The sequence below is a fragment of the Pomacea canaliculata genome, linkage group LG12 (genome assembly GCF_003073045.1).
Source record: "Pomacea canaliculata isolate SZHN2017 linkage group LG12, ASM307304v1, whole genome shotgun sequence".
NCBI classification, from domain to species: Eukaryota; Metazoa; Mollusca; class Gastropoda; order Architaenioglossa; family Ampullariidae; genus Pomacea; species Pomacea canaliculata.
Genome location: NC_037601.1, coordinates 4,232,858 through 4,256,374, shown reverse-complemented (window position 1 = coordinate 4,256,374; position 23,517 = coordinate 4,232,858). Strand labels below are relative to the sequence as shown.

General features: G+C 35.1%; 2 protein-coding genes and 1 long non-coding RNA gene across 3 annotated transcripts; 1 reads left to right on the top strand and 2 right to left on the bottom strand.

The window, feature by feature from the left end:
* Positions 1–891: 891 nt before the first annotated feature.
* Positions 892–23,412, bottom strand: LOC112577205 (meckelin-like). Its single transcript, XM_025260217.1, has 22 exons — positions 23,198–23,412; positions 22,564–22,649; positions 22,071–22,140; positions 20,671–20,767; positions 19,896–19,968; positions 13,558–13,629; positions 13,146–13,214; positions 12,427–12,530; positions 10,974–11,226; positions 10,530–10,593; positions 9,654–9,746; positions 9,279–9,356; positions 8,471–8,631; positions 7,534–7,788; positions 7,006–7,293; positions 6,555–6,711; positions 5,913–6,121; positions 5,462–5,581; positions 3,963–4,085; positions 3,108–3,210; positions 2,627–2,769; positions 892–2,303 (listed from the first exon to the last, which is right to left on the bottom strand). The coding sequence occupies exons 1-22, from the start codon at positions 23,394–23,396 to the stop codon at positions 2,223–2,225; spliced, it is 2,898 nt and encodes a 965-aa protein (XP_025116002.1). The 5' UTR covers positions 23,397–23,412; the 3' UTR covers positions 892–2,222.
* Positions 14,436–16,809, top strand: LOC112577207. Its single transcript, XR_003102022.1, has 3 exons — positions 14,436–15,019; positions 15,456–15,652; positions 15,978–16,809. It is a non-coding gene; the product is annotated as an uncharacterized LOC112577207 (long non-coding RNA).
* LOC112577206 lies at positions 16,893–19,883 on the bottom strand. The gene is made up of 3 exons (XM_025260218.1): positions 18,460–19,883; positions 18,033–18,078; positions 16,893–17,324 (listed from the first exon to the last, which is right to left on the bottom strand). The coding sequence occupies exons 1-3, from the start codon at positions 18,529–18,531 to the stop codon at positions 17,128–17,130; spliced, it is 315 nt and encodes a 104-aa protein (XP_025116003.1). The 5' UTR covers positions 18,532–19,883; the 3' UTR covers positions 16,893–17,127.
* Positions 23,413–23,517: the final 105 nt, after the last annotated feature.

Genomic DNA, 23,517 nt, shown 5'->3' with positions numbered 1-23,517 from the left:
TAAACGAACACTATAGATATTTAGAAAATTATATTAAAAAAAGAAGAAAACAATAATTATAATTTGTATGAAACAGAAAGAAAAACATCTTTATATAGAAAATAAACAAATGTTAACTTGAAACAAATGTGAAAGATTTTAACTTAAGCCTCCCTACTTTCGATTTCCTTTCCTCCTCTCTATGTAGACCTCGAACCTTTGTGATGTAGACAACCAAGCCAGATATATCTCGATATTTTAAAGGTATTCATATAAATAATATCTTGTTTAGTTATAATAATCGAATAAACTGTCAAAAGACTAAACAAATATTACAAATACGCAATTGTTTTAACAAAGTGGGATACATCGATGATCATTAAGAGCGTTCTTGTTCGTCTTTACACCCCTCTTACTATAGTTTAAATAAAAAGGATTGAAAGTGGGTTTTGGTTGGTGTTTTGTTTTTTATACTCCAATTTTGGTGTTGCAGTTTTCATATGACTGAAATATTCTGTTTCTGTGCTCAACTTAATCGTCATCATCTCCCATTTAATTGTGATAGATTTATACACCCCAGTCGTGATGTATTATTTGATCATCATTTTCCTTTTTTCTTTTTGTACTGGAGCCTAACCCTGTCTTTTTCCTTCTTGAGATCATGTACCTATCACTGATCAATAGATGGGAAGAAGAGATAACGAAGAGGTCTTTAACAACAAAGACAAAAATCATTAAAATCTCTGAAGACTTAAAGCAAAATTTTGCATATTTTATTTTTTTATCATATAGTTATGACATAATATTAACCATTGTAGGAATGCCGTACAGATATACTAATAACAATTCACTGTCAATTATACAGAATGAACAAGAATATATCAGTGATAATGTTCTACCAGTTGTCTCATACATTGATTCAAAACAATTTGGAAGGCAGTACAGAATGGTGCTTTATATCGAGACAGTCTTGATCAATTCAGTCGTGGAACACTCTCTGTTTTCCCATTTCATTAAAGAAAAGAGAATCCTGCTAATACTTTGAATGTCATATGCTTATGCTTAATTGCATTCTCAACCCTTTTCTCTAAGAAGTACAAGCATGCACACAACTTTTTGTCAAATTACACAGAGATGAAAATTTAACATCTTCAGTTACTGATGCCCTAATAGTTAATAAATTTATTATGTCAAATGAACTTATTGTAAAACATAAAAAGTCATTTTAATGAAAAAGATCTTTAATAAATGTGCCTCTTCAGATTCAGACACACTTGAAGAAAAAAACAACAAACAACTACTACTAATTATCATAACAGCTAATATAAATAGAAGAAAATCCAAATTTAAGACCTGAAGAGCAATGATCTATGTGAATATGTGGAGATTATGAAAGCATTGAATAGTCTCACCCCAGGTTGCTTTTAGTGGACATTACTATTGCTTACTGTCTGCTTCAACAACTAGCATTTAATTTTTTTGTTACCATATGGATGTAATGTATAACAAGTGACATAGATGCAAACAGTAACATTAGTATACTTGAGAATATATTTGCACATGCAGGGCCATGCTCAAGGACAGGCAGATGAGGCATCTGCCTAGGACCACGAGCTTTTGATAGTCACCAGGGGCCCTGCTCTTTTGATTAATATGGTAATTATTCCTGCTGGAAAAAATGTCTTTAGATCCCAACTAGAACTGTGGCATCAAGGGCCCCCACACATTCCTTATGCCATGGGCCCCGTGGGGGCTAAGAATGGGCCTGTACACATGTGTATGTGCGTTTGTCAGTTGCACACATCTACATATGTGTATATACATATATATAACAATACATATACACAATATAAAAAAAATATGAATTACAATTGTAATCCATATTAGATGCATGGTGCTGTGACCTTCCTACCAATAAATGAAATTTAAGGTTTTAATGATAACAGACACAAACTTTAAAATGCACTGGCAATATGGACGGTTGCTTGCGAACTGTTATCTTTTTTGTGGCTGGTATTCTTAGAACCAGCTAAAATAAAGGGAGCTAATCGACATCAACAAGGAATTCATGACTAAAGATAGATTACTAAGGTGTAAGTCCAATATCAAAGGATGCATGTTTAAGTTAGATATCAGTTTTTCCCTAAAATGCATGAATTACCTGGTAAAGGCACTTTAATCTCAGACCTTTCAAAAACAAGCTAGCTTTTGTTTGGAGGGGGAGGGAGAAGAGGCAGATAAAACTATATCAAAAATCTCTCATCAACTAATGTCTTTCGGACAAGATTCCTGCGTCCAGCTGTGTCACGAATCATGCAGACCAACTGCAAAAGATAAGAAGAATAATTCAAGACAGAAGTCTCCTAGAATGATATCTATGTGCATATTTAGACTAATTATGTAGGTGATAATATACAAAATCATGTCTATCTGCATATTTTAGGCAGTAGTTATGCAAGTGACAATATCCAGAATCTAGTTATCTCAATCAGATCAACAGATAGAAGAAAAAGTTTGCAATTCAAGCATTTCACAGTTCAAAACATTATAAAATTACCTTGTGAAAGAAACTATAGAAATTCTGAAAACCATTATAACTTCTAGCAATAACCACCTAGAATTACATGTGCTTCTGGCAAATACAAACCTCAGTAATGATATAAGTGATGACACCATCAAGAACATAGTTCATCCAGATGAAATCAACCATACAAAACAGTAGCACATCAAACAAGAGAAGCGACATTTCATTGCCGTAGAACAAGATTTGGTCAAAGGAATGGCCATTATCTGGAAAGAAAAAAAAACAACTAAACAACACAACATCACGTGCAGTAATTTGCATGAACAAAATCTTTGAACAGAGGTGTCATAATTAGAAATATGAAAGTTATCATAAAACTTATCACAGGACAAGCAATGCCATATTCTTACAGAAGAAATCAGCTGAATACATTAAGTCAAGAAGCAAGGGCTTACAGGGATATAGTATAAAACAAATAATGAATTTTTTTTAATGAAGAAAAGAAGCTGGAGAAAATACTGAGGTATAACTTTTATAGATTTATAATTGAGCATGTAATGACAACAAAATAAAACACAAGCAAAAGCCACCAACAAAATATTACCATTGTAGAAAATTCCCTTTTCCGAAGCATCAAAAAATTCTGTGTCCATGATACTTTCTAGCAAAGTCTTGTCCTTTACAACATAGTCTACATCTCGCAAAGACTGTAGAAAGAGAAAAAAACCACAAAATTTAATCAAGAAAAATAATATTACACTCCATTTTCACAAATATAATAGAGAATTATATTATCTGATTACAGATAATGTTACATATTATTTTGGCATTGATGCTGATGGCACTACCAAGGTTTGAATTCAGGATAAAGTTGGGAATACAGTTTCAGCATAATACAAATAAGTACTTTGTGACCAAAAAAGAGTGCAAAAAGTGCATCTGCCTGAAACCTAGCTGCTAGACTGTTTTGTTAGTTGACTGAAAAGTTCTTTTAATCTCAGTTTAAACACTTCTGGAAAAATACAGTCTCAGAGGGAGGACAGTATAATACCCAGAAAAACCAAGTCGAGACATAAGGTGTGGAGAAAAGATTTTAATTGTATAGCCCTTGATTCTTGGGATCTGGGTGACAACCACATTATCAATACACTGCTCCCACCTGCACCTCCATTTATTCTTCCATAAAAGGTCAAATCTTAACACATGTTTACATATTATGAGCTCAAGAGATGATAGACTTGCTTAAGAAGCCCTCATGAGCTGTTAGATCTCTGACTAGAAATTATGCTGTTACAAGGATGACTATGCAAAATTATGTGTTAGAAAAGCATCTGTTTATAAATAGGACAAATAGGGTTTAGTTTAAACTCAGTTTATAAGAATCTTCACCTATTTAGACCATAAAGAACTTTAGAGTAAAAATATTTGGTCTCAAAATCAAAAAGGAAAGAAAACTTACATGATCGATAAAAGCACAGAGAAATTTATTAAGTGTGTTGTATGCCTCTATACTTTTCTCCTTGTTGCTGGACAGACGGCTACCAGGTCTGCCTTGTTCCATCCTCCCAACAGCACCAGCTGCCTGCAGTGCAGAAAGATAAGAAGTCTGATATTGTTTTTTATCCTCTTAGCCTATGTATATGAAACTACACACAACTCAAAGTTTTACCTACTTTGTTGTCTCCTCAAGTAACAATCTTCTCTTATTATAATTTAGCTTTCATACTTTTCTTGTTTCATTCATTGTCATTGTTTTCATCAAGACCAGTATCATCACTACCATTTACATTTTCTGCTGCTGCTGTATGTACAATATACACATACTCTAAACATACATAAACAAATGCATGCACATACAAACCCATATCATCATCAATCATCATCATCCCCTTAAACAGCATCACATGGATGCAGAGCAAGTCATCAGGAGAACCTGATAAAACAGCAGTGGCAAGAATTCGCCACTGAAGCTGGTCTTGAGCTTTATTGTTGGTGCCCTGTCCACTCCTTTATGTTTGTCAGCCACTGATTTTTCTGTTTACTTTGGTGTTGTCCCCTCCTTCCACCTATCTCACCTGCCTTTAGTAAGGTGATATGCCTTGTGACATGGTTAAACCGTGTTTTTGGTGTTTGATGGTGATGAGCAGAGATTCCTGGGGTAGGGGGTACCAGGATGGCGATTGCACTGTGTATGAAGTCATACATTTTGTGCTATTTGTAAGAGATGCAGAGCAGTCTCCTTAAGCATTTGGATAAGTATTTCTGTAAGATCTTGTCACGGCAAACATCGTTCAAGTCCATCATTCACAGCCATACACCAGGATGGAGACCATGAGAGACCCATACAGCCTGTATCTGTTGCAGTTGTGATTCTGAGGCACTCTGTGAATGAGAGTCCGCTGCGCAGCCGCCATCCTAGGAGACTGTAGTACTCAGGTACTAGAAGCTTTGTACCTCTTTGAGCTGCACTCCATTCATGAAGATCTATGCCTTGCTGTGCATATGATGCTTGCCTGCTCCTCTGTTAGCGGCTTCTCAGCCACAGGAATGGGGTTTTTGAATCACCTTTTGTATAACCTTGTTAGTATGACTTATTAGGCATATTGTTTGATAGTTCTGGGACTGCTCTTGTTGTTGCCTTTCTTTGGAATTTTAATTTTTTAATTTAAAAAGAAAAGGTTACTAGCTGCTCCATTACCTTTCTGTTATTAGGGTGGAGGCACTAGACTGGTGCTCATCTCTTCACCCTTTTTGTCTCCTTTAAGAAGGTCTCTTTTCATCAGCAGGATAAGACTGGGAAGTACGCTCCATTACACACATATCAAACTGGGTAGTGTGGCTCTTGCCTTGTGTGCAGATGCTTTACCCACATTTTGTTAAGCACAGCTAAGAAACAGTTTAATTGGTCAAAACTATAAGCTAATAATTGTAGACTTTTACAGCACTAACACCACTCACCTCTAGAGCAGCTGGCAGGTACACCTGATCATATTTGAGACGCAGACGCCTGGGGATGGACATCATAAAGGTCTGGGCTTCTGTGTCTGGTACTAAACCTCGCTGACCACAAAGGTTTTCCTGTGAGAAAAAAAGGACTAGTAACAATCAAAACATTTTCTGTTGGCAGGCTGTTTTTATCATGATTATCTGATATTGTGAGGAATATTCCTAAATGTCAGTTCAAGAAGCTGAATAAATGATACTTCCAGTTGAAGAAATGATGACTTTGACTGAAAAATTGATAAAGAAAATATATCCTCCTAGGAAGGAAGTAAAGCATCTTATTTATTTTTTGTTTCGTTGGTTGTAGCTCTTTAGCAACCAGTAAAGATAAATTACAGAAATATATTATTGTATGAATATTTTCTTTACAGAATTCAATTTTCTTCTGAAATATATTTTGTCTCACCTCTTCTCTCTTCATCATCTCACAAATTTCTTGCATATCTGCATCTGCTTTGCCATGTACAGATCGTCCATGAATGTAGAATCCAAACTGTGCATTTGACATGATAAAGACACTGATGTTACTCATAGAGCACAGGTCTACAAACTGCTGCACCTGGTCCTCCACAAAACGCTCATAAATGAAGGTGAAAAAGATCCACTGCACCACACCTACACAGCAGAACTGGAGTTAGGGCCCTTGACACCGAGAATGTAGCATCATATAATTCATTACTTTTTTCATATGACAAAGCTGGGATCATAAAAGTGGCTCAAAATTCTTAGATGGCAAACAATTTTACTACTTTAAAAAATATTAATAGGTCGAAAAAAATACCTGTAAATATTGCAAACATTTTTAAAGAGCCCAACATAATTTATAGCACTTAAAGGTAAAAGAACACCCCTTCACTGGATTTGAGCCATATTTGAGTTCCATAATTACACTCTTAATAAAAAATACAAGTATCTTCATGGTTTTTTTTCTCATAAATCCAAGACTATTTGTAAATTAATTTTTTTTAGAGCTCAGCATATAATTTGGAAATTAATATGTAAATGAACCAGGTCTTGTTTTTCAGGACAAGCACTGATTGACACTAACCAATGACCAGGTAGACAAGAACAGCTAAAGCAAAGCGGTAGATGAATGATTGTTCTGCTTGATATCCATCTGCAGACTTGTTGATAGTACCATCAGGATCCTTGGTGGTAGTATTAACAAACCCCACAACCTCCAAGAAGAAAACTGTAGCAAAAATCTATATCAAAAAAAAAAAGTCTGAAAGTTTGGCAAAAAGCAATGACCCTTTATATTTTTGTTAATTAAATGATCAAATCAAAACCATTGATAATCTTGCTTGTAATGTTGAGCTATATCATAAAGTCTTGATTTCGTTTAAAATTGACATCAACAACAAATTTCGTGTGGATGGTTGTCTTGGCTAGGAGGTTTATAGCATTTAGTATCTTTAAAGACAGTAGCATGAAAGATGTATTTATGTTTGATTATCACTCTTAATAGGCTACCATAAAAAACAGTTGCTGTACCACACCTGAAAAACCTTGTTGATCTTGCGTGTAGCTTGAATTTCATTCCATTCATTAGCAACAAAGAAAGTCCTCCAGATAGTCACCGGCACCTCGGTAGTCTTTTTGCCATCTTGTGAACGTGAGATGCCCCTAGGACGTTCCCAGTCCATAAAGAAAATGTCTACAGTGCACTGCATGACGATCATGTGTATTAGGCTGAGGCAGCGCAAGGCAAATGCAGCTGCAGCAAGCCCCAGCCAGTCTTCAATGTTACCTCCATCTGGATGCAGCAGATACACAGCATCTTGTCTCTGTACATTTGCAAACATAATGATCACCAGCACATGCAAATGTTTTCATAATTTCATGGTCTTACATGGAGCCAATACACTCAAAGCAGCAGAGAGAAAACCGTGCACAGTCAAATATAAAAGACCCAAAGACTGCCACCTCATTATCTGACACCAAAATATCTAGTGACTGACTTTCAGAATGGAATTTTAGTCTCTTTCTCTGATCACTTAAGTGAACTTAAAAGGTAAAGGCCTTACCTTAAAAAATATAAACCAATAGAAGGAAACACCAAACGCAATGACAAAAAAGCAGTTTGACATTGCTCCACACAAGAAGAAGAAGAAGTTGACGATTGATGGAAAGTCAATGGCTGGGCGCCCAGCTCGTTTGGACCACACCCATGTTCTGTACCCAGCATATAGCATTGACAGTGTTCCAAGAGTACCACAGGAAATCTGGAAGTCTCGGTAGTACTTTGACCAGCTCATAGTATACTGGACACTAAAGGAAACCTGCAAGTGAATTTTCGAATAAGCAATATTTAATATTTATTTTTTCATTTTTGCTGGAAATAAATGCAACAGCTGTAATTTTTCCTCATGGCATGACTTCATGTTTATCCCAAGATCTGATGGTAGAATGTGAATTTTAAAAGAGCACAAAACATAATATTTTGATTGACTATCATGTAGCATTAATCTGCTAGTTCTGTAGTCCACTCTTCCATAATCCAGCAGAAACCTACTGAAGTAAGAAATTGGTGGAGTTATGTTTTGTTTTTACTTTGCCCAAGGCCCTAATTTTTACTTTGTACAGGAAATCTATGAAATGTAACAGTCATAATGTGAGAATATCAGCAGGATCTGAAAAAAGTAATTAAATTTTCTATAAAACTGTTGAATTTCAAATTTGGTTTCAGCAAAGAAAATATCTTTATGGAACTCAAGCTTTCAGAACACCTATATAAATGAAATTCAGTGTTCTCCTGAAAAACAAAGTAGATTTGCATGATCCTGAAAGGTAGCTTAATATGCCTCCAACATGGTTGTTCTGAAATTTCCAGATCTTTGCCTGAGCATGTGACTGTAGTTCCAGAAGGACAGAAAAAACCCACAGACGATTAAAAAAATGAAACAGCTGCTACATGGACTTTTAATCTCAATATCTGTGAATGCATATAATTAAACTTCTTGCCTGGATTGCAGCCCCATCTTCTGCAGACTGACGAGAAACTTCTGCATATTTGATGGTGAAGTAAGGAATTTTTATTTTTCCATCTGTAGTGCCATCTTGCAGTGCCATGTAAATGGTGATGTCCTTAGCATAGCGTACATATTTAGCAACCTGTGTTGTACCTGATGTGTAGGATTAAAAGAAGCTTTAAAAATATGAGAATGAGGATTTAATGGCAGGTACAGTTTGACACGCTATAAATCAAAGGCCTATGTGAAAAAGCTATAATTACATGAAGAATGACTGTGGATGATTAATGCAAACTGAGTAATCTACAGATCTCAGTGAAAATAACTGCCTTTTCTCTCTGAAACAATGTAAGGTATTTCAACTTTGTCAGCATTAGTAAGTGAAGTACCTTTTATATTGTCTCCTACAATTATGATTTTTAATTAACTAGCTCATGAGGAGAGGAAATAAATGTAAACTATCATTTAATGATGACGGTTCTGAATTTTCTTACCATCTCCCTGTAAGCAACAATAAAAGACATTCTTCTCACCAAAACAGCACACCAACTTGAAAGAAGTACATTTGAAAGTTAAACTACATGAAACAATTTGAAACTTCGGCTCCATTTATGGCATTCATAGAATTCTGGAACTAGCCGTTCATCATTTTAAGCAAACTTTGAAAAGAACAACAACAGATAAACAAAGTAAATAAGACTGAAGCGCTAATGACTATACAGCTCCTTGCCACTGACACAGACTTCCTCACACACTAGCATTTAAATACATAATCACAAGACTTGTATATGATCTCTTACTTGTTTGAGATGGCTCAACAGTCATTAGATTATCAACGAGGAACATACGCCTTGTTACTACCCAGTCCCTCGTCTGACCTACACATCATTAACACAAAATCAAGAAAACATCCACATGTGCGCGCGCGCACACACACACATACTAAAATACACAGAACATAAAGCTCATAGAGGCAAAGAGAATAAATTAAAAAAACTAAAAAGGAATTTTAAATGGTGCATAAAACTAATACTTAACATGGATTCTGCTGTTCTTCATCTGCATATTCAACAAAATGAGTAGAACTTATAATTTATAACATTTTAAATTTAAAATATTTTATATTTTGTTTATATTTTGAGCAGAGAATATCAAAAACACTTTTTTAAAGTCACCTTGATTCACTAGGATGTCTCCTTTCCTTAAATCTAGAAACCGAAGAGGGACCTTGTAAAGAAACTTCTGCCCATTGTTAGTGTATTTCAAATCTGAATGTCAAGGTTACTAATCAGAAATCTGGACAGTATTTTAATTGCAAAATATGTGGGACCATATAAAATCTTTGCTGATTCTGAACATTTTCTCATCTAGGTTTCTCCTATATCATACCTAAAGGTTTTATATTTGAAATAGCATATGTCAAAATTTATTCAATTATTCAATATTATCTTATTACCCAACAGTTACTTTACACCAGTGGTTCTCAAAGTATTCGGACCGCGGACCACTTTAATTAAGTAAAAAATATGGCGAACCACCAAGGCCTAAAAATCACTCTGTACTATGAATTTCAAATTTAAATTGCCGCATTTGTTTCATTACAATTCAAAACTAAATGTCCTTTTGTGACAGTAGTATAGTAATAAGATGACATAAAACTACATACCACGTTATTTGTAATTAAAATGTTAATATGAGGAATGCATCACTTTAAACATCCCTTTGCTGACATATGATGACTTGCCGTGGAGTACCTGACTTATGCCCGTGGACCACACTTTGAGAACCACTGCTTTACACAGTCATATTGATGAACCAACTGAAGTTGTTTTTCTACTGTTACAAACGTACTGATAGCATCATTATTCATGAGGCAGTCCAAAACTAAATAGAAAAAGGGTACCTACAACAAATAACTGTAACAAAATGTAATTTTTCTTGGAGCTTGAGACTGAAATTTTATGGACAAAAGCATGTAATGCCAAATGTCCCATGAAGGTTTTAAACATGGTAACACATTAAATATCAACTAAAATTTGTGAACAGGATACATATGTCGTAAAAATACAGAGGATATTTTGCAGTGTTCCATAGCTTCAAAGCCTTGATACTGCACTGAAAAAAAAAAATCAAAAGGCCTACATTGTGAAACTAGCAGCCTTTTTAACACATATAAAGTGATCAAACCAACATAGCATTTGAAAAAGATAATGATCCAAACATTAACTCTAAGAAATAAATTTAACTTTTAAAAACATTTAAGCTACCATAGAATTTAGGTAAAATAAAACAGTGGGTTAAAAAGGTAATATTGAAAAGATTATGATCCAAACATTAAGAAATAAGTCGAATTTTTTTTTAATATTTCAGTTCCCATGAAATTTATGTAAAACGGTGGGTTGAAGAGCTGATATTGAAAACTCTACTGTATAGTAATTACTTTAAGCTCAAAGTAAGCTTGATCTTAAAAAAAGTATGAAACTCTATGTACATACTGAATAAGAGTAGTAAGTGCCAAAAACATAAGCAGCATTTGCAAGAGTCGCTGTAGTGTCACACAGCTGCAGAAGCCCATCGGTAAGAGCCTCTGTTTTCAGGTATTTTCCATTCAGGGAGTAAATGACAGCTACAAAAGGAATTGTCATTGGTGGGGTCATGGTATAGGAATCACTGATGTCTTGACTATCAATTACATCACTGGCATAACCAGTGAAATACAACTGTGGTAGATTTGATACCCTGTTCTCTCTGCAAGATGAAAAGGAAAATTTAACAGGTTGGCACTTTGCCTAAAACATTAGAAACAAGGTACAAAAAGGTACAACAGCACTTGGTGCTAACACACAATTGCTGAAACTGAATCCTGATAAGCATCTGATAATGTGAAAACACTTTAGTTAACACAGAAACTTGAAATAGGATTTTTTTTTCCTCCAAGGATAAGGCGCACAAAAGTAGTATTATCTGGAAGTAGTCAGATAGAAGATTTATAAAGAGAGTACTTGTGAAATTTTTCTAATTTAGTACTGGAATCTGCATTGAGGAATTTGGCACTACCCTGCTTTCATGCAAAATATTTAATAATCCTATTCAGATGTTAACAACTATTTTTTTCAAGGGAAAGAACCCCACCAATGCACATACTAAATTTGAATAAATATTTTTCTGAATATCTTTCAATACACTCACACATACATGTACACATGCAAATATGTGTGTGTGCTTATTACGTATACTCCTATTCCCTCCCCATACACATATTCTGGTATGCACTCCATACTAAACATGCTGGAAATGTTCATTGTTAAGTATGAGCAAATAAAATGATTAGCCTCTGCTGCTGATAAAGTTTACGATTTTAAGTTACAAGAAACAACACAGCTGATTATCATTTGCATGAGCATGTAATGAATCCAAGTTGTAAACTCGTTCACCCACAAATGCCCCCACTTCCTCCAGCAAGATAAAATAAATGGGAGAAACTGTAACATTCTAAATAGGCAGCATATAGTGAGTCACACAGCACAACAAAAGATGTGGACCAATAATGCAATATAATATGTAAAATGTCAAAGATTGTACTTGCACCATAGGTGAAGCGAATTTACCAACCTTTCAAAAGAAATACAAGAAAGAAACAGTGATAACAAACAGAAAAAGAAAAAAAGAAAACAGAAGAGTTTTTTAGAAAGAATTTTAGACAATCAGACTTTCATTCGTAAAAGTTTTATTCAGTCAAGAGATAAAAAAATTATTTGTTTACACCATGATTTCACTTGCCTTCCATGCACTGGACTGAGGTATTTGCTGTGTTATTCCAGTACTAACAGGCAATGACTAAAGATTGCATTCTGGCTACAGTCAACACCTTTCAGCCAGTATTTTAATGAGTCTGGTTTGTATAAATTCTATTCAAAGATCAACTGTTAAAAATTCAAACTATCTTACTCTAGTTGTTTGAATGCACTACAGATCCGTCCAGTGGCTTCATTGTACAAGATGAGCACGCACAAATTTGCCACTATTTGGCATGCCGTAACATTACCATACTCCTGAAACAGCAAGATAAACCAGTAATATTGCACTAAAAGTGTATTTCCTTTTGAATACACAACAGCATTATTAAGCACATGCACCATAGTAATTGACCATATTTCTAATCTCAATAATGCATGTGCAGTGATTTGGAAAATCTATTGTAGCAGAAAGAAATATAGAAAAAAAAAAATTGAAATATAAAATATATACATGTTACATAAGTTTTAAAATTATGTCTAAAGGCAAATAATATATATTCAAATAAGGGGGTTTACTTAATTTTATGCTAAGAATTCCAAAGAACTAAGGAAAGACCTGTTCCACTTAAAATACAAGACTTTGAGCAGTGCAATTCTCACCTAGTTTCCAAAAGAGGACAAGATCTCATTTCCCTTGATATTAGGAAATCCATATTATTAGCATGAAAAAAAGCGCCTGCCAGCAGTCCAGTAATACAAGTTCGTGGTTCAAGCTACATGCTTATCTCAAAAACTAAAATAAAAATCCCAAGTCATTTTTGTTACAAACTGATGACATTTATATGTCCTGCTAACTTGCCAGAAAGGTTAGTTTTCTGTTTTTTTAAAGGATAGCCATTAAGACTCACCCAGATGATTATAAATATTTACCTTGCACATGGTATGTGCTGCTTGAAGATTGGCCTGAAAATAGCTAGATTTCACATTGTCTGTGCCTTCCTGTAATCACAAGTATGAGTCTCAGTCCACATACGATTCTCCAAGCTGTCATTATTGTCTGCAACCTTCATTTATCTAATCTCACAAAAGCACAAAGTTATATGATGGCCTCAATAAAACAGTTAACAAATGATGACTGAAAAAAATTACATGCAAGCAATTAGGGTGAAAAGAGAGAATAATGAGTATGTCCAGACAATGCTTCTAAAGATTATTTTCTTTTTTTCCAGTCACTAATTATTTATTACTACTAATTATTTCATCAACGTCAATCCACAGACTGCAATTTTTTTTTTTTCAAGACAAGTGCAAGATTAAGATAAATGTTTTAAACAAAACTTACAATGCTAGGTATTTCAAACAGTCTGTCTCCTGTTATGAGTGTGACATTTGATGGGAAACAAAATCCTCCGGCCTATAATGAACAGGCAAACAAAGCAACAAGAACACACCATAAAAATATATGCTTTTGTACAGAAAATCTGATAATTTTTGCTTCATATAATCATAAACATGCGTAAAATTAGTACTTTTCTTCTAAGTTTCTGTGCATCTGTAACAGCTATTGTTTCTAAAAATATGGATTAAATTATAGAATAATATATTTTCATAATCATGGTTCAGTCAATATTCATCCACTTTGAACACGATGAACTGAGAAATTAGATTTTAGTGTCTGTTCATCAGTCAGGAATACTGCTACTACTAATACTAATAATAATAATTATCATTCAGTTTTGGAGAGGACATCTGGCCCATATCAACATCACATACTGCTAATTACATGCATGTCAACTGGGTGGCTGTATAAGATCAATATTTCAGTTATGTTTGAGGTGTCAGCTTAAAAGTAAACAGTATAATGACCTTCAAAACTGAGCGATCATATGTACACTGTCATGGTGTCCTCATTTTCAGGCATTCTGTTATGCAGAGGGCAACATTAGTAGCTATTTTTCCCTTAAGGTTTTTACACAAAAGGTGAACCTTAGAGGGTTAGTGGAATTTATGATAAAAAAGTGAGATATATCTATTACGTAGGACTGTATATTTCGGGCATGTTAACAAAAAATGGTACAGGTCTTTTACACTTTGACTATCACTCTGTTCACACTGGGGTGGATTTCATGTTGCGCCTTTATCCCACTTACCAGCGAATAACTAGCTTATCAGCCCTTAAGCGCAAAAAGTGGCTCCCACGTCGAAATTAATAGCGAATAAGTCGGCCCTATCGCGGGGTAAGTTATGGTCAGGGGGGACCCGCCTTTACGCGGCTATTAGCGCAGAAAAATGGCGACTGTAGTAGCTGTGCTCTCGCTAAACAGGCGAAATCTTGTCGAAACAGAATATTTAGGGACAATTATATCTTTACAATGATGTAGAAGTGTACACGAAATTTGAATTTCGTGGAGTTGATAAAATGTCTATTGTCTATGAGGTAGAAGGTGAATTGGAAATGTCGAATCGAGGGAACAATGTTCCCTCAAGCAGACGAGTATGCTTTGCACTTCGCAACGGGATCATTTTTACGTGTGTGTGAATGTGTGTGTGCGGCGATTTGATCGGAGTTTCCGAAGAGAAATGTCACATCGTGAGGAGAGTGACCAAACGCTACTACGACATGCTCGACGATGGATCGTCTTTCCCGACTAGCGAGACGCAGAGAGAAGGGAAAGTTCTGTGCCAGCGGTGGTTTTTCCGAGTGTTGTTGGATACATCGACGGGACGCATATCCACATTCAGGCGGCGAAAATAATGAGCACCAGTACGTGAATGGAAAATATTTTCATTCACTGAATGTTCAGGTAATACTTTGTAATCAATATAGTTGCCTTTTTTATTCACATATGACTAAACCTTTCGAAGTACCATAAATTGTTGCAGTATAGACTCTTCTCCAATGCCTAATCAGGATAAATACAAGCATTTAATATTTTCCCCATAGACTAAAATGTTCTCTCTTCGAAAATTTTGCAGATAACATCTATAATCACTTTAATATCTGTTAAACATTTTTGTAAAAGCAGAAAATAGACTGCTACTACACAATCCCAAGATATTAGGAATTAAAAAACACTCTCATACCATTAACCAAAACTTTCTTATCATCACAATTAATAAACATGTTTTGTTTTATATTTAGTGTGGCTCATGTCAAACAATTTCAAAATGTCATCGGCTGATGCATCGATAATCCATATACCCGAAGCTTAATATTGCTATTTATATATATTTGAACAGGTTAATGTTTATCAACGTGCTTGCAAAGTGGCATCCAGGGTGTCTGCAGCCTTTGGAAGCAACTGTAGACTATTGGACCGGGTCATGCTAGGTGACAGTAGCTGCATGATAGGAGAGTGATTGTTGACATCATTTCAGCATCCTGCCCCCTTGCAGGAAAGGAAATACAACACAGCACATAGCTGTACATGCAACTGGTATGTGAGTTTGCATCAAAGTTTTCACCAAATGTTCATGTTGGTCACATTAACTGTATCTATGTATAGTAAAGTCAGACTTGAACATATTTAAATATTTTTCCCAGCATGTGTATACATTGAATAGTTTTATATGGAAATAATACTGGTTTGATTGAAACCTGTTTACATGTACTGTGTATACTATTTGTAAATGACAATGCCAATATGTTCAGCTAGTAGTTCATTTAAATCACAGTGAATGTAGTTATTGCATTGTGGTCTAGCAGTACATTCCAGCAGTCAGTATAAATTTCTACAGATGGTGATGATGTTTGTATTTCAGGCATAGCTAAAAAGAGATGGGATTGTCTCTAGGGTCTGAAGATGGAACCAGATCAGGCATGTGAAGTGACTGTGTTCTCAATCGGGGAGAGCCAGACAATGATGGCGACAATAATGATGTTGGACATAACAATGATTTAAATAATGAAAATCACTACAATAAAATCAATGACACTGTTTCAGAACATGATGCTCCCACAGAAAGAGCCCATGTTGCAGCAGGCCAAGCTGTCAGGAACCAATCTGTTTATAGACTTTTCTTGTAAATATGTTAAACCATAATTTTATACATTTCAGAACTATTTTGATAACGAAGTTAGAACATCAACAATAGACATAGTCAACAGTTTAGATGTAGGCCCAACATGTGTTACAACAGGTCAAGCTGCTAGTATCCAGTTTATAAATAGATTTTTCTTGTGAATATATCATAATTTTATACTTTTCTGTAGAGTTCACAATATCAGAACTATGTGACTGTAGAAATAGTTAAATTTTCATTCTTATGAAACTTAGTAGCTGTTCATTCATACAGATCTCTTTAGAAAGTAGCAAATGCTTTTTAACTTTAATAAATGAAAGATGCAGTTCTTCTTGGACAGGACATTTCAAAAAATGTATGAGGTTTCCTTTATGAAATTATTACAAGGGAAAATTTCGACATAGGCTTGCAGACAGTAGTGCATGTGGTGGCCTCTGCAAGTGTTTGTCAAGAGTAGCGGTCATCACTAAGACATGTTCTTAATGCTGTCACTTGGCTATTAAAATCTTATATTGTTCTTGAACAATATTTTACATGTGCAACTCTTTGAAATAAATGTTTGAGGCTTCCACTCACTTTGAAGCAAAATTCTGAAGAAGAGTAAAGTATATCAGCATTAGACATTCTCGGTTAAGGAACAGGCAGAAAATACAATGAAAATGAATGATCAACTTTATTAATTCCAGCATGCAACTCTAAATGTCTGCTCATCCCAAAACAACAACAATGAAAAACCAGTGCAAGTTTCAATATTTGGTTCACAAGTTGTGCACCACAAAAATATGCAATCTTAGATTGTACATCACTCTTAAGATACATTACACTTCCACACATGCATCCTACTGAAAATTCATTTAAGGTTGGACAGGACTGCTGAGATTACAAACTATTAACAGTACTTGTCATTTCTGCAAACAGCGTTAGGTATAGCATAAAGCTGACCTGAACTTAAATTCTGCTTGACACTAATTTTCTCAGAATATATATTGAGAGTACATCTTAAACTATTTGTATCATAGACATCTACACTAGAGAACACTTCCTTTGTTAGGCCAGCATCAGGAACAGGTGCATATGAAGGCAAATCTGTAACAAACATCCAAATTGTTTCATGTATAGTAATGGCAAAGTGTGCAAAACAGATATACAGGGAACATGCCATGGGTAATGTGATGCATAGTACATAACACTATGACGGATCTCCTGAGAAGGACAACATTTTTTTTTTTCAATGTGTCATCAAACCACAAGCATAAATATTTAATGTAGTGAAAGCATAGCAATATTCTTTTATGACAGTCATGCACAATAGTGATGAAGAAGTGATTTTTGCACAGCAAAATATTCATGATTGTCTATGTACCTTTGCTTTTCAATTTAATTTATGGCTTTATGAGCACAAGTACATTTTATTTGTGTGCAAAACATAAATATTGTTCTTATGATAAATTCACTGAATCAACTTATGTGATATAGCCATGCACTGTAAACTGTCTATCATTCAACCAGCTGTATGAGTCAACTGTATGTTATTAACACTTGCATTAGATTTACTGACATTTAGACATGAAATTCACTTTCAGATCATGCCAGTGATTTTTTTTTGGGGAGGTAGAATGATGTATTTTCATATAGTACTACCCCTAGTCATCTTCCCCTCTTTCCTAAAGAAAAGACAAAAACTACACCATGAACCTTTTAATTCAAAGAGACCTGTGGGGTGGAGGTATATTAAGGTGAAAAAAATCATTTGGTATCAAACTGAATTCATTGTTAATTCTTAATAAACCATACCTGGGCAGCTGCTGACTAGAGTTATCTCAAAAACCTCTCTCTTAAACTGAAAAAAAGTTCAATGTCTATGCAGTATTGTTTTAAAACAAAATGTAACCGAAAAGAGCTAAAAAGAATTAAAGAAATGTTTATTTTGCCTCATCGACCCACCCACTCTCACCCCAACACACAGAGCAGCAATGACTGTGACACTACCACTTCATAATTAATGGTGAAATCGAAGCTTTAAAATATTAATATTGTTATCTATGGCATAGAAAAAAGAGAAAATAATAGATACAAATAATAGTTAAATATAAGTACTGTAATGAAATTAAGTTTATACCAAATATTTAAAAATAAAATCAGTAAAAAGTAGTTTTTACATCACTGAATCACAACTACCGAAGTTTAAAAACTGATGTTGAATAATAATAATAGAACAAACCTCTAATAATGCCCGTACTTCCCTGCTGGACCAGTTTGCTCCTCGCTGGCGTTTGGAAGACGTCGGCTCCATTATTATAAAAAAGTAGGCTGACAAAGTTTGTTCCGCGAAAAGAGCACATCCACAGAGTTGTATAGTAAATCTGTGAGCACGCCTGTTTGTTTTTCCCGGAAGACATATTAACGTCTTCTGGACATGCGCACAAGTAGGGAATCCCCCGGAACAAAGAATGTAGGTCGCAGTTCTAAATTTGCATCGCCAGTTAGCTATTGTCGGGTAAAGTCGGAAACACGAAATGCGCGGGACGCGCTGGCCTTACCAGCGAGTAGCTAATAGGGGCTGAGGGTTTTATTCGGAGGTAAGTTAAGCGCTGAACATGAAGAGTGATCCCAGTGAGCGGTAAACAGTTGCTTCTTAACAAACATAGGGCATGGCTGTGTTCGCATTGTGATACCTGGTTTATGTATGTTGCTCTGATTAGGTCTGGAAGTCTCTATGATCAGAAGTAGACACTGAATCATGCCATTTTTGGCAAAAACAATCTTTGAATCTTTTACTGTGGTAATGAATAAGGGAAAATTACCAACGGTCATTCACATACATACCCAAAGCCACTACTACATAGTAAGATTCTAACTTGAGAGGCCCAGTTGGATCTGCCTGTCTTATCTTGTAAACATAACATATTGTAACATTGTTTTGGTTACCTGAGTCCAGGTAATGTTAGTAATCTGCACCAGTATAAGATAATTCTTAGAAATGAATCAGATATACAAGAGAAAACCTTCCACACTGCGTTGGACCAACTTTCGGGATATGTACCACTTAAAAACACTTTATTAAAAAGGAGGTGTAGAAATCTCACGAGGATGTTATCTGCAATCTTAAAAAGGTCAGATGGCAATCCATCAGGTCCGGTTGCTTTTGCGTTTTTTAGGTAACAAATAGCTTCACATATTTCCAAGTGGGAAATTTCCTCTTCTAAGTTTGAGTTTACACTAAAATGAAAACATTTCTCAGGGTTCCCGTTATTGTGATCAAGGAATGAGCTTTAAACCTCTATGTCGAAGTCAGTATCACATGGTGTTTGTGCTATATTTAGGAGGTCTCTGAAGTAATCATACCATGTCTGGGGGGCTATTTTATTGTGATCATTATAAGCATTTGTTGTAAGAGACTTCACTTTCTGCCAGAAAGTTCTAGAATTGGGATCATTACATTCATTGTTCTATAAACTCTTCAAGACAGAAAAAAAATTGTGTCTTTTTTAAATCAATTCTATTTGAGCACATAAGTTTTCAATCACTTATGTGAATGCAATGAAGGAATGAAATGTGACAGACAAATTATTATTCACTAATAAATACTTTAACCATAATACATACTCATTTTCTATTTACTTTTAAATACACGCTCAACCAATAAATAAAACCAACCAATTTTGAAGAATCAGAAGCACATGTGCAGGAGGTTGCCCCCAGTGAAAGACTTTCGCTACAGCGCACACATCTGAAAAAAAAAAACCAAAAAAAAAAACAAAACAATATTTATGAGTAATAGCTAAAAGACTGCATTGTTCCATTAAGGAAAGACTATAGTTAATTAGGATTATATAACACTCTATTTAACTCAGAGGGCAATTCGGGGCAGCTCAAAATGAAAGCACAAAACAATATCACAACATGTTACCACAACATATTCATATCTGCCAAACATATTCATGAATGGTTCAGGCCACTGCATTCATTCCCACACAGTAATATTCAGAAGCTGCATGGCCAAAACAATGAAGGACAGCCTCAATCTGCTGGTCCTGCATGCAGCCCAATGGGAGTTTGTACACAGAATTTCTCTGCTGTGTACACAGAATTATTTTTTCTAATATGTAATCATGCAAGCAAAAGGTCATATACAATATCATGGTACCCATGCTTTTGACTATTATTCTGCACATTAAAAGAGAGTGAGGAGAGAAGGGGGGAGAGAGAGAGACAGAGGAGGGAAAAATACAGAAAGACTGAAAGACCGTGTCTTTTTGCTCATATCCGCCACTTAAGAATTGATCATGTTTAGGTCAAAAGTGACAGACATTTACTAGTTGATATTTTTTCTTTCTTTTTTGCAAGGCTTGTGGTCACCAACGTTTAAACACAAAATCACAGAAAAACGATTATACAGCTCCTCTATTATCATGAAAACCAAGTGGGCTACCTGTTTGCTTCAGTATTGGGAGCTGTCTGATCTGTACATGCAACACAGGTCTGTGTGTAAGGTGTGCCTTGCCAGGAACCATTCAGTTGTCTTTCCACTGTTCAAAACAGATAAAAGTTAACACTTCTCTGTAGAATGCTTATATGGAATTTATTTCCTATTTATGATCACCATCCAATGAACAGAGGAAAATAATATCATAAATACAAATGAATAAAGCATGAACATGTTCATTTCTAAACCTGATGCTAAATAAGCACATGCACAAGAGATTTTGTAAAGCACTTTTTGTTCTGAGTTATTGAAATTTTATATTTGTTCCATATTCTATACTCATTAGTAATATTGCCCTGATGGGCCATAAATGGTTTTAGGAAATCTGTAGTTGTCAGCACATCTCTGAAGGATGTATCTCTGGTTTTCAACCTTCACCTGAGACTACTGATCTGAAATACATAAAACTGGACCGTCTGTTGACTCCAATACCTGTGCTGATGCCATCCGTATTGGTAGTCATTGGTTTTATCTGTCTGTTATCGCTACATATTTTGTATTATGTGCATGAGATCTAACCGAAGACTATATATATATATACACTGCTTAGAAACAAAATTACTTACATTTCCTGACCTATACATAACAAATTTATAATTTTCACAGTCATTCCTGATATATTTAATATAATATAAACCCATCAGTTTTAACACTTTTTTTTTGTTTCATTCCACAAGTAGCTGCATTCTTATTACTCCAACAATTTGGAAAAACCCCAAAATTACAAATTATCATAAACAGCCTGCCATGTAACAACAAAAATAATAATAATAATAATGGGAACTTACGCAGCATCACGACCAAGATAGATCGCACTCTTTACGCGCAGACCAATAAATAAAAGATAACAGCCAGTGAACGTATAGGCACACTGAACAGCACAAAGATGAAGTACAAGAGTAGAATGTAAAGCAATGGATGAAGGGATGTAGATACTATAAACAGTGTGAGATGGTGTTGTTACATGATGGTTAGCATGACAGACAGTATTGCCAGGGAGTTAAGAATAGTAATTCAGGGATAGTACTTTGTGAACAGATATGTTTATAGAGAGCATCTAAATGTGGCCTTCAAGTCTGAGTGGCGAATGTGATGTGAAAGAGAGTTCCATTGCGGGAGTCTGACGAGGAGCAAAGGTTTTGAGCAGGAGTGTAGACAGACAAGATTTCAGTAAAGTAGTTTGGGGGAGGAGCCTTCAAGAATCCATAGCATGGAGTTAGGAGCTTCTAGTCTATTCTAGCTTTAACTGGTAGCCAACGAAGAGAGGGAAGAAGTGGTGTGACATGTTCAGATTTTTTACAAAAATTCAACAAACCAATCAGCCAAATGTGTTACAGATACTGCACCTTTTATATTTTTATCAAGAGTGCAATCTCCTGATGGTACCATGCATTCCCAGCCATCACTAGACACAATCTAGAGAAATTTAAAAATATTTATTAATGTATAACAATAATAATTATGAAAGAAAAAATTAGAACTAAAAGTATATTTATGAGTAAATAAGCGAAATTAAAATATTTATGAGTTTGTCATTTGACACTGATATATGGTAGGAATCTCCAATGAAACAGCATAAAAGTAATATAGAAACTTGACACCTTATTGTAAAAAATATCAAGTATATATTTACTTATGTTATGGACACCCTTTCCTGTTTCCCTCTAAATATACATAAAATGATAAAAGTAGCTTTGTATCTTTTTTCTCTAATGCAATAGAACAATCTATTTTGAAGAAAGGGATATATAGTAAACTAAACATTTTCAAGCACCAGCAATACTGCATTTATACTATCACTGTTCACCTATGATCTTTACAAGCAGGAGAAGCAGTTACCTCATTAGCTGCACACTTTGAACATAGTACTGTGCTGGCCAAATTCTTCACATAGCGGTACCCAGTTTTACAAACACAGGTCAGTCCTGCAGCAGAACATCAAAGAATCTAAAACTGATTTAGTGTGTGTGTGTGCACTTGCTTGCTTGCACTCAGGTATAAAATCAAATCAAATCAGACTTTATTGTCTGTCGAGGAGACCCAGGACAGAAATTTTTCTTCGCTCACAAGGGAAGGCATACATACTCATGCAGACATTTAACACACAGTTAGGAGTAAAGATACAAGTAGTTTGGATCTCCGTCAAATGGTATGTAAATCTCTTCTCAGGATATGACTCATTATCCATGTGAAGCATTTCGCCTCTGCTATTAATCATTTCAGTAATGAAAAAAAAATGTTTTCTGCATCCTTTACGTTTTGGTTTATCTTCCACAAAGTGTACAGAACCATGTGTGCATATTGGGTGCTCTTACTTTCGCTCCCCTCCCAAGCCCAATGATTTTATTATAACATCAAATAATTGAATACTCAAAATCTGGGAATATATAGGACAGCATCATGCGCGATCAGTGACAAGGTAAGCAAAAGGATACCCGCCACAAAACAAAACAAGCCCATTCTGATATCTTACCGTCAGCGCTTTTAGTTTGAATATCGTTGCTTTGGGTACATGGTTTACAAGAAAGTGATGCTGAATCATAATACTGACTATATTTCGTGTTAACCTGATCTATGTCTTGACATGAGTCTGATGCTACTTCTATGATATAGTTTTGCGACGCCTGGCCAGAAACTGTTGATAAAAGCATGAGCCATACGAACATCGCCATTTTGGTTGCTGTCAACAGTTATGTGCGCAGTAAATAAAATCAAATTTAGCTTAAAATTTTAGCCTCATACCTGCATATTAAAGTTACTCATAATTTTTGAACCTGTAAAAATGTTCCATTT